This window comes from Miniopterus schreibersii, assembly GCF_964146895.1.
Source record: "Miniopterus schreibersii genome assembly, chromosome: 13".
NCBI lineage: Eukaryota > Metazoa > Chordata > Mammalia > Chiroptera > Miniopteridae > Miniopterus > Miniopterus schreibersii.
Window position 1 is genome coordinate 53,277,747 of NC_138113.1, and position 12,096 is coordinate 53,289,842.

Consider the following 12,096-nt stretch of genomic DNA (forward strand, 5'->3'; position numbering starts at 1 on the left):
GGGTCCTCCTGAGGCTTCCCCACCCCTGCTCTCCTGCCTCAGTTTCCCATGGTGCTCCAGCACATCTTCCCCATGAAAGCTTCAATGACTGCCCATAAACACTGAACTATAAACAAGACATCGATCCCCTGGCTCTACAGCGTAAAATATTAACGATGCCTAAGTAGACAGCAGGGCCAAGAGCAGAACGTCAGCTCAGCATCAGCAGCCGGGCCACAGGCCTAATGGATGGGAAGCTGACTCCCTGCTCACTCACTAGCCTGGGGCCTGCCAGCTCTGGGGCAAGCCCAGGCCCACTGAGGCTGGGCTGAGGGCCCCACCACACCAACTTCTTCCCCAGACCTGGAGAGGGAGGCAAACAAATGAGCCCCCAAGGTCCATACGTGCACCCCACACTCACAATGTGCCCAGCGAAGGCTTCTCCAGCCACCTCCAGCCCCCTGCCAGGGGCCATTTGTCCTGGCATGCATTGGTACCTTCCCAACATCCCCCAGGGCCTTCTGTGGCAGAGGGAGTGCTGGGGTTGGTGACGCTTGCTGCCAGTTCCCTGCCTTGGGGAGGGAGGGGGTTAAGGGGAAGGACACAGAGAAGTCTGCAGGTCAGGGTGCTGAGGGCTGCCACAGAGGTAAGGAAAGATGAGGGGTCCTGTGGGGGGAATAGCTCACTCTTCCTCAGATGACGGAAGGCTGGAGTCGAGCCCTCACTTAAAGATCTCAGGATGTCTGGGAGGCCCAGGGAGGCCCTGGTGTCCTAACCTAATTTAGAAAGTTCCTAGAGACCCAACTGCTTCGGGGCAGGGAGGGGCACACTCCAGACCTAAGCTTGCACCTGCCGCCTGAGGTCATGGTCCTCCTTTTGTCTGGCACATTGATGCCATTCCAGCTCTGTCTCCAGGAAGCGCCCCAGATTATGCCATCCCTGCAGTAACCCTCTTTTCCTCTGAGCCTCCCGCGGCCTCTGCTGCCTGGCCACGCCATTCTGCGTTGAGTTTCTATGTCACCCATGTTCCTTGTGCCAAAACACAGCTGCAGTCAGCTCCTGGGGGTCGGGACCCCAGCAGTTTGACTAATTCCTTGCATGCCCCCGGCCTACTGGTCCCGACCAACTAGCTGCCCAAGGAGTTTTTGCCTTTTAAGGGAGAGATTGGACCAGGCACATACTGTTCCAGGGACACATTCCCTGCAAACAGCTCAGTAAGTTGCTCCTGGAGCAAAGGCCACCTTTGGTTTGCGCACATTCTACTGGGCAGAGCAGGCATTATCCAATTTATTTATCCTCATATTTCATAAGAACCAAACAAGAACGCCCCAAAGACATGCCTCCTGGACTCTTACCCATGGAAGCCCCAAGGCTGCTCAAACTCAGGGCATCTAAAGCTTAACTCCCACTCTTCCCCCCAAATCAAATCCCCTGGGATCTGCCCCTCCTTGAAGCCCCCTGTCTCATCAGCTCGGGCCAAATCCCAGCTCTTGGCGTAGAACCCTCCTGTCCCCACTCCTGCCCAGTCTGTCACCAAGCACTGGCTTTGTGCTTCAGTTTCATCCACCTCTGGTCCACTGCCCCCAGCCCAGTCACACCATCACGCCCTTCTCCTGGACTGCGACACTGATCCCTGATGCCTCTCCCCACCTCCACTCTGCCCTCCTCCCATCTTGTCTGTACAGCAGTCAGAGTGGTCATCCTAAGGGGAACATCAGACGGGACTGGCCCTGGGACAAGCAGGAGAGAGGCGATCGCTTTCTCTACAGTAGCTAAGTGGCCACCCTGCCACCTTGTGGGGACAGGGAGCCTGAGAATGTAATCACCTCCCTGAAAAGCAGAGCAAACCGTGGAGCGTGCTGTGCTCCTGGACCCAGCCATGCCTGATGAGGCATCTAAACCTATATTTTTCAGTTATATGACCCAATGAGTCCCCCTATTGTTTCTCAAACCAATGTGAGCTGGGTTGCTGTTCCTTGCATTCAAGGGGTCCTCCATCACTCACAGAACAAAGCAAAACCGTTAACAAGGCCCAGCTGACACCTACCAAGTACCTGCTCTGTATGAGGCACTTCAACACAATCACCTCCATTTCTCATAGCTCCAGGTAAGGTCAAGGCTGGAGAAGAGGAAGAAACTGAAATAACCGCATGGTCAGCGGTTTGCTAAGGGCACACAGCTGGTAAACCACAGCGCTGGGATTTGAATCCAAGAAGTCCAGCTCCAGAGCCTATGATTTTAATTCAGCAGCAGTCTACCCTTCCAGACCCAGACAATCGGGCCCCTCCTTGTTCGCATGAACCCAGCCACATTTGCAGCCACCTGAGTGAGCCCAGGACTCTCACTTCCAGATCTCTGTGCACGCTCTTCCCTGAGCCTCTGTGCTCTCCCCCTCCTCTCCCTCCTGCTCCCCCTTTCCCCCAGCTAGTTAATGTCTGCTCATCCTTTGGGTCTCAGCTAATGTTTCTGCAGAGGTGTCTTCCCTGACCCCTTCCCTCTTTTTAGTCTATCATGGCCCCACCCCTTTCCCTCTTGGCAGTTTTCACAATGTGAACTTAGATATTTACTTGTGTGTTCATTAATTCGTTCCTGTTCTCCCACTAGATTGTAAACTTCCCAAAGGTAAGGGTATTACCTGCCTTGTATAAATATTGACAAACTAATTAATGGGATGTCTGATGATATCTTTTCCCCAATTGTTTCAGCAGAGGCTGTACTGGTGTCACCAGCAAGACCACTGGACTGGTGTCCAAGAAAACCAGGGCCGAGTCCCTAGTTCCAACCCTAACCTGTTGGCACAGTTGGCCAGGACACACCAACTCTACGAGCCTTCCTTTCCTTCTTGTAAAATGGGGCCACTTGGTGACATTACTTGCCTGTCGCACAGTGAGCTATGGGAATCTGACAAGCTGATGAAAGAAAGCTTCCCAAGACACACATGAGGGCCCTTTTTCTTTCCTAGGACAGTGTCATGTTGGGATGTGATGTCTGGAACTAGGCATCTACCTTGTGATCATGAGGGGAGCGGGCTGTGAATAAATTTGCTGCTGGCATGAAGATACAAGAACCTAGGTTTTTAATATACTGCTGGTCTGGGTTGACTGCCCCTGGAACCACCCTCCTGCTGGACTTGTGAGTGACATGGTACATTTCCTTATGGTTGAAGCTAAACGAATGGAGGTTTTCTGCTACTTGTAGCCACAACCTCCCACATTTCATCTGAAGTTGGGCCAGAGCAAAGAATGTGTGGCTGGGCTCTGTGTGGCCCCCAGGGGTCTGTTGAATGGAGGGCTTGGGCGATACCATGAAATAAAAGAGACCTGGACTCCCTTGCTGTCACTTCCTGGGCGGTCCTGGCTCTGAAGGGTAAATTGAAACATTCCAAATTAGGCAAAAATTAAGAAAATATCTCAGGAGTAGACACATGCCTCAAGAAGTACTAAAGAGGTAAGTCTCCCGTGTTGGAAACTGCTTCTGGAAGTAAACCTTTCACCATCACAGAAATCGCCAGCCAGAGTCAAGACCAGTGGCCTCTGGAAGATAAGCTCCTTCATGCTCCTGAATTAAACAGTTCTGGGTCTCATGGTCTGGAAAGACTTGGAAGCCATGAGAGGACTGAGGTACTGGCCATGGGGCCAGGTCTCCAGGTGTCACTGCCTACTTACGGGAACACTCTCTGCATTGCCCAGCCACCTGGTTGATTCCCCCTTGGTCAGGAGGAAAGGGTCACCCTTTGCCTCCATCCCCACACAGGGCAGATCCAAGCCCCATCTGTTGTTCCAGAGGTTTACAAGAGTCTAGCTATACTGAACAGGTGATGCCGGGGGACACTTGTGGGCACCCTTGTCCTCAAAGCCCCTCGTCCTGCTCCCTGCTCCCCCGTGATGGCATATTCCCAATCTCTCCCTCATGTGGAGCATTCTTCATCTCTCCTTAGGTCTCTCAGCTCCAGTCCAGGGGAACCAACCAGCCCCAGGACGGCAGGATCGCACAAGGCCAGCAAAGGCGCTTCTCAGCAACTCTACTTCAGAGCCTAGAGTTTGCACAGCATCTACTGTGTTGATTCGTGAGTCCCTTTGGGTAAATCTATGTTTCTTGGCAGAACTTCGCCTTCCCACCTGTCTGTGTTTGCAAGACGACTGGGTAATGAGAGCATGGAGATCCAGGGCTGTGTGACCTAAGCTACATCACTTCTCACCTCCTTCAGCCTCAGTTTCCTCATCTCAAAAGTGGGGGGAACATTCTTTCACCCCGGCCTGCCCCCTTATGCTGGTGTTGTGGGAATCAGGGGCACCCATGCCTCTGGGGGCGCTCTGTACACAGGGGGCTCCCTGTACGTTACCTGGTGTTGTGTTGCTTTAACACCCCGCTGAATCCAGGCTGGCTGTGCAGATAACACAGGAAGCATCGCTGGCGACTTAGAGTTTGCTGCTTCCCCTGGCAATTGCCCTAGTCCCACAGAGTCATCAATCCTCGTGTTTTATGACGGTGATGCTAAGTGCTCCCAAGTCCCTTTCTTGCCATTGGTCTGTGGAGATGTCTGAACATAAGCAGTTCTTTGTTTGAACTCGAGCTGAGGGCCCCAAGGGGATTTGGGGAATTTCCGTCCTGGACAGTTGGTGCCAGCACCTCAGCCTCTGCGGTGGTGCTGAGCTCAGTAAAGCAAGGGAACTGGCTAATAATAATAATAATAATAATAATAATAGCAGCTTCGTTTATTGAGTGCTTACTACATGCCAGCCACTCTCCCAGGCACTCACATGCATAATATCATTTAATCCTCACTGCACCCCTGCTAACATCCCCATGCACAGTTGCAGAGAGCAGAGGCTTCAGGACTTGCCCCGCCCACCACTTTCCAGAAGCACTGGGACTGGAGCCTGAGCATCTGTGTTGAAAGCTCCTTGGAACCGCGCAGCACCCCCTCCCCAGAGCTAGAACTGCTCAGGGAGATACCTTCGGTTAGAGGAGGCCAAGGGCCATTCCTGCGCTCTCTCAGTTGACACATATTCTGCCGAGGGCCTGCTCTGGGTGGGCAGACACAGCATTCATGCGGCAGGCGTGGTGCCGGCCTCGAGGAGCCTGCACTCTAGAGAGGGAGACAAACAGTGAAAGATCTGGGATAGAGCCGAGCAAAGACTGTGATAGGAGAAACACGTCAGAGGAGCTCCCCCTCCAGACTCAAGCCCAAAGGGAGCCTGGCGTTCCCAAGCCCTGGTCTGAAGGCAGAGAAGGTGTGAGAAGGGTTTGGGGCAGAGAGACCAGGCTACACAGTTCCAGGACATGGTGTGAGCAGGGGTGGGGTGGCTCAGGGGCTGAATGTGAGCCAGCAGAATGGACCATAGAGAGCTGGGGGTAGGGTGGGGGGCCAGGGCCAGGCAAGGCCAGAGTTTGAGCTGAGAGTTCAGACTTTATTTTGAGGGCAATGGAGTTTTTTCTCCTTTCCTTGTCTTTTCTCAAGGAAAGGCTGCTCTGGCTGCAGCACAATCACATTTGGGCGGGAGAGGCCGCAGCGATTTTCTCCCACCTGCCACTTCAGAGATGGTGCCAGTGAGACCCAGCCAGAGCTGTGAAGTCACACAGTGGCACAGTGGGGTCAAGAGGCCTTCCTTAGCCCTCCCCTTGCCAAGATTTGACCATCTAAAGCCTGGCAATGGCTTGAAGGGGCAGGAGGAACACCCATAGCCCCACCCCAGCAGCAGGAGGGTCAGGCCTCTGGCTGCCCGGTGCTGGACCCACAGGTCCTGGGTGCAAGGACAGATATGAGGCGCTGCCCAGATATGGGACTTCCCTGAAGTGAGCGCTGTGGTCTCTTCCCATCGCTCACATATTTACCAGAAGAACAGAGTGTGCAGTCCACATTTCTAAGCTGTGTATGAAAAGTTGAGTCTGTACAGCTGCCCATCGGAGCGTGAAGCAGCAAGGAGACAGGGACCTGGTGACAAACCCCCACGGGGCAGGGTGTTCCGTGTTTGAACATTCTTACATGTCTTGGAGCAGTTCCATCTCTATGAAACCTGGATCCCTGAAAGCTGGAAGACAGCCAGGGCTGTAATTATGATTCCCATTGAACAGATGAGAACATCAAGATCCAGAGGGGTAAGACGTCTTCCCAAACGTCACAAAAAGAAAAAGCGGCAGAGCGGGGTGGAGGACCCAGGTCTGACCGATTCCTAAGCCAGCAGGCTCCTACCCACCACCCTGTCTTCCAAAAGCGCAGGGCGCACAAGTGCCCTGAACCTCGCCTGACCGGCACCCCGCAAAGGTATTCGACTGCAGAATCCTTTCCACATGACGCATGTTGACATCCCAGGGCCCACACTTGGAGAAGCATTGTTCTTCTGCCTGAGCTTTCGGGGACCATCCAGCTTGTCTAAGTTACTGTGGCCCCAGCGTGGAGCCAGGCAGGCGGGGTTGGGGGGCAGATCTTCCTCCTGGCTGCAGGACCCTGGGGAGCCCCGGCCACTTCCTCCTGGGTTTCTCATGTGTCAAGTGCGGCTTCCTCCCTGCAGTGCTGGGAAGGTTAAGTGAGATGACACTCTTTTCCTATGAATGCCTGTTTCCTATGCACTGTCCTCTCAGTGCCTGCTTTCTGAAACCCCTTTTAGATCAGAGTTGAAACTTTCCTCCATGACTCTTCATTCTTTTTTATATTTTCATCTCTTTATCTTTTCATTTATGTAACTTGATGGAAATTCTAGGCTAGAGGCAAGCTCACTAATTTGCCTTTTAGGGTGATCGGTCTGCCAATCAAACTGCCAATGGAATTTTCTACATTTCAGCAATCCCAAGGCTGTTGATGTTTTGTGGGCATATAATGTCCTCTTGGCTCTCTGAGAATATTAATTATAGGTGTTCTGGTTTGTACGCTCCCTTTTGTTTGTCTTAGTGACGCCGTGGATCTGCTGTTTCCTCCTTCATTTCATTGAGCTTAATGTATCTCTTCGGTGTTGTTTTCTCAGACGCTGGGTGGCTCTTGGGCACGTGTCCACATCTGCATGTAAATGCATAGGGCTCTGTCCCCGGGAGAGGGTGAGGCAGTGCAATGTGTGGGGTGTGCCCACTGCTCTCCTTCTGGGACAAGGTGTCCTGTGCTTCTTGGGCACAGCCAGTCACCCAGGGCACTGCCGCGCCTCTCAGGCCCACCTGCCCATTAGCTCTTGTCTGCAGTGGGCACCTTCACGCACGGAGGGGCAGTGGGGACCGAGAGCCCTCCTGCTCTCTGTCCGCTCCCCCCCCAAGTCTGAAAGCTTCGGCCCTCGAGCAAGCATCCTCCTGTGGTGTGAGGCCCTGCTTTCTGTCTTTTGGGGGTTCTTCATGACTGCCGGCTTGCTGAGGCCACTGCTTCTTCAGCCTTTGCTAGTTGTCTTTCCTGTCGTCCGTAGGAGAGCTGGACGCCGACGTGCTCGGCATGGCCTTGGCCTGACCTCCTAACGCACCGAGTACCAGCCAGAGCTCAACCTCTGAACCTCTCCTCTCTCAGGAAGTGTGCAGCTGCTTGCCAGGCCCTGCGAGCTGGCCTCCCTGGTTTCCTGTCCACCCCCCTCCATCTGACTGCTGAGATGCTGTGTGAGGGCCCCTGGATTGAACTTGCTCAGGCAGAGGGATCTCTGGTCCCTTAACCCAAACCACAGGTAACGAAGGGGACAGAAATGACCAGAAGCGTGAGTTCACAACATGTCCTCACTCCTCGCGCTCCCACTCTGCCTGTCAGCCTCACTCTCCCCAAATGGCTCTTTCATGTGGCTTGACACTTGGCTTACTAGAAGCCACCAGCCAGGCCTGCGTGTCAGAGACTCTCCACTCCAGACATGGGGTCAGTCACTGTCAAGAGACCTGGGAAAGGTCTCTGGCCAGCCGAGCCAGGGACCCACCTCCAGATCAACACAAATGTGAAATGCCGGGAGCCCTCATCCAACCAATGTTAGAACAGGACTAAGGTCACTTTCTGGAATGTGGATAAGTGCCTTTCTGGACAAAATAAACAATGGACACCTGCAGATGTCAAGGCCAAGCTCAGGGTGTGGATGCAGGGGCTGGAGACCTGTAAACACCTGTGTGCGTGCCTGACTTTGGCCCTGGACCACTCTGTCCCATCTTTTGGCTTTAAATCCTGCCTATGTGCTCACTCCAGTCCAGCCTCGCTCATTTCTTAACTGCTAACTGCCTGCTCAGTACTCCACTAGGATGTCATCAAATGTCTGGAACCTAACCTGCTGCAGCTGAGCTCCCCTCCACCCGCACCCCGGCTGCTGCTACGTGTTCACCACAGCAAATAACCGCTCGGACCTCGGTGCTCGGGACAAAAACCTGACCTATCGTTATCAACTTCTCTCTTTCTCTTGAACCCTATGCTCGGTCTATCAGCAAATCCTTTCAGCTCCTCCTTCAAACCGCCTCCAGAACCCTCCTGCTTCTTACCACCGCCTCAGCCTGCGGTGGCCTCAGGAGCCCCAGCACCTTCCTGGGCCCCGAGGCTTACTCTCCACCAGCAGCCACAGGGGTCAGCCCAGGCAGCAGGTGGCCTGGCCCTGCTCTGCTCAAACCCTGGGTTCTGCCTCACTGCCAAGAGCAGCGGAGGCCCCCACGGTGGCCCCAGGCCCTTCTCCATCTGCCCCCATGCCTCGACCCCTCTGAGCATCTCATGGGCCACCTCCCTGTGCCCTACACACCCCAGCTCACCCACTTCTGCCTGGAAAGTGGTCCCTTTGGCTCCCCCTGACCCCAGGTCTTTATTCAAATGTCACGTTCCCTCCAATGTGAGTGTCCCCATCCCTCTTCTCCTCTCTGTGTAATTTCTGCAGCCCTTTCTGATATCCTTTCTAATATATCATTTATTTATGGCCTGTTTACTCTTGTGGGGCTTTGATCCATCCAGTTCCCTACTGTGTCCCCTGGGCCCAGGGCAGCACCTGGCAGATGAATTCTACTACTTGTTAAGTAAATGTACCACTCAGCTCTCGGCCTGGCCTGGGGCTGGATGGCAGGGGAGTTGCAGAAGTTTCCATGGGACTAGCACCAGCCCAGCAATCTAACCAAGATTGGGGGCCACAGCCCCGGTGCCCTGGCCCAGTGGTCATTCTGCAGAGGTGGCCGCTGGCCCAGGGAGGGCCATCACACATGGTTCCCTCCTTGCTGCCATGGTGTCCACTTCCGTCAGCCTGGCCTACACAGCCATTAAGATTTCACTAGGCAGATGCTCCACTGGGGGGTTCAGGACTCTTCCCTACACCCCTGGTCACCCCAGGTGGGCCTTGAGGAAGAAGGGAAGTGGGGCTCAGTTTGGTGCTATTAGTGGCTTCTAGTGTGGCCTGTCACCCAGACCACCTCCATTCGAAGATGACCCCCAGACGGTGCCCAGGAGCAGCAACAGTGCAGGAGACCTTGCACCCAGAAGGCGTGTAAATACTTGGCTCCACCCCACTCCCCAGCCCATGGCAGGAGCAATTCTGGCTGGGACCTGTCTAGGGACCCTTTCAGGATGAGCCTCCTCTGTCACTTCAAGATGCCCCCATGTCCTCACCCCCCCCCTTCATTCTTCAGTACTGTAGGGCTCCCTGGGGAGCAGCCCCCTCCCTCCTAGCCCTGCAACTCGATTACTCCAAGCTCTTCATCTCCTCCTTCCTGCTGTGGGAAACCTGAACCTCCAAGACCCTCCTGGAAGTGGTCACAGGTGGGCAGGGAGGCCTGGGCCAGGAGCAGGAGGGGATGAGGGCCGCCAAGAGGAGGAGCAGAGAGGGACAAAGGCCCTGAGCTGGCATTTTCAGGTTTGCTTTTGGAGACAATTAGGGGCTGAATTATTAACACCGAGTGAGAGCAGAGGCTGTTTTTAAGAAAGCATGACTAAGCAGGGCTTGCCCAGCAGCGCCCAGGATCGAACCGATCAATCGCCATAATGGCTGCAGTCACTCGGCTCATGTGAATGTGTGCACCAATGCGCACTTAACAGGGGCCCATGCCCAGCAGGCCCCGCAGGCTTCCCTGAGGGTGCAGCTTCAGCCCCCTGCCGTCCCCCCCTCCAACCCCCGCAGCCAGGCCTGCATTGTGTACAGCCAGAGGTGAGGGACTCCCTGAGCGAATAGACTCTGCAGTCAGACACCGAGGGGTTCTCCTAGCTTGGTCACCTGGGGCAGCTGCTCAATCACCCTGGACCTCAGGACACATCTATAAAATGGGCTGGTGACACCTACCTCAGTGCACAGAGCACGCCCAGGGCGGCACTCAGCAAATTCAAGTCCTGCTGGCCTGGGCCCAGGGGGTGGGAGGTGAGGCCCACCTGGGGTAGGTGCCCGGGGCTCCCGTCTTAGCCCTGACCTTGCTTAGGTAGAATACGGAACCAGCCTAAGCCCCAGACGCAGGAGCTCTCAGTAGTAGTCCCGTCAGTATGAGAAGAGATGGCCGGTGTGAAGCTCAGCCTTGCTCCAGGGGCCAAAGCATTTATTGTGCACTTTCCGGGTGCTGGGTGTGCGGCTTATTTCATCCTCACAGGAGCCCATAAAGGAGGGTTCTAGCGCCACCCCCCATTTCACAGATGAGACAGGCTCCGAGAGGTGAAGACTTGCCCAAGGTCACAGAGCTGGTAAGTGGCAGAACCAGGACTACAGTCGAGGCCCCTCCCACCCTTTCTAGGAACCCCCTGGGTTACATTTAGAACCCCTCACCCAATCTTACCCTTTCCTCTTCTTCCATGGCACCTCCTCCTCTTTCCATAGGCTAGTAAGAGGTGCTCAGAGCCCCCCAGCAGCTGACATGTCTGAGGACACATTTGAGAGTTGGCAAAGGCCACAGCCTAAAGCGTGTCCAGCTTATTTACTCCTTTGCCGGGCACGTTCCACCCAGCAGCCCCTCCACCCTGTCATCTGGCTCTAAGGGGTCTGCACAAGCCAGGCTGTCCCACTGGTCAGTCGACTGATCTCTAAGGACCTTCCGATTGTGGGTGAAGCTGTTGCTGCAAGAACATCAGCTGGTCTCCCCCCCACCTCCACCCAACAGGCAGTCTCGAAGGCCACGTTGACCACAGAGAATGTGAGGATAGTAAGCATGTGTACACACATACATGCTTATACACATGCACACACACATGCATGCACAACATACAAGTGCACACAGACAGCCAAGCCAGCACATGGTCATAGTGGCTTCTGGCCTCCCCACATACTCCCCTCAATACTTGTGAGATCCATGCTTGGAAATGGCTCAGCCACCCACAGGGTTCCCATTGCCCTCCTCCAAGTGCTGAGGCAAAGCTCAGCCTCTATGAGGGACATTGAGGCTGAGGCAGCTATAGGGAGCAGAGGAAAGAGCACTGTCCTGCGAGTCCCCAGGCCCGTGCCTTGCACAATTCCCATTCTCGTTCCAGGCCTCAGTTTCCCCATGTGTGCCATGAGAACTCAGCAGGTCCAAGAGAAAGGCCACAGGGCTGGGGGGTGGGGTAGAGTCTGCCATTGTATTTAATCCATTTTCCCAGGCCTGGGGAAGATGAGAGGGGTGGGAGTGGGCAAGGATGAACTGCGCTCCGGCCCTTGCCTCTGCTCCCATCCCCCAGAGGGTGCAGGGCACAGGGAACCCCAGGTTTGTCCAGCACAGGCTGGTAGCAGGTCCCAAATATCCCCAGCTCAGGTCTGGCCTTGGGGGTCCAACCACAGCAGGTTCCCAGGGGTGTTGGGAAGAGGGATCAGCTGGGGCCCTGCAAGGTGGGGAGGGTAGAGGGCAAGGCCCCCGGGCTCCTCTTCCTTTCCAGTTGGGGTCATGCCCTGGTCTGTGTCAGGCTCAGGGGACGCTTCATAGATTGTGTTGGGTGGAGAGGTGGAGAAACCAGTTGCTCCCTAAGTTTCAGGTGCTCCTGGAACTGCCCACGGTGCAGGATCTGTGCAAGGACTGGCTGAAGGCAGAGCTGTGGTCCCAGCACCACTGGACACACAGAACTCACTCTGCCCACTCCTGTCCCTCTCTTAGGATGGCCCCTCACTCTGGCCCAGTAAGTGCTCAGAAGCCTCACAAACTGGCTGTAAGTGAAACAATGACCCTGATTCCAGGCGCGTGTGAGTGCCTGTGTGTGTGTGAGCGCCTGTGTGTGCATGTGCACACACATTTCCTTGAGCAGGCAGGGGGCCCACA

General features: G+C 55.0%; 1 protein-coding gene across 2 annotated transcripts in view; it reads right to left on the reverse strand.

The window, feature by feature from the left end:
- Positions 1-12,096, reverse strand: part of KCNIP3 (potassium voltage-gated channel interacting protein 3) — a 63,478-nt gene that overhangs the window by 25,200 nt on the left and 26,182 nt on the right. The window contains exon 1 of one of the 2 annotated variants that reach the window (XM_081156463.1): positions 4,936-5,062. The exons of the other annotated variant lie outside the window; for it this stretch is intronic. Coding sequence (XP_081012589.1) covers positions 4,936-4,987 — 52 coding nt within the window. The 5' untranslated portion in view covers positions 4,988-5,062. Of the gene's footprint in view, positions 1-4,935; positions 5,063-12,096 lie in introns of those variants that run through there. 2 annotated transcript variants of the gene reach the window in all.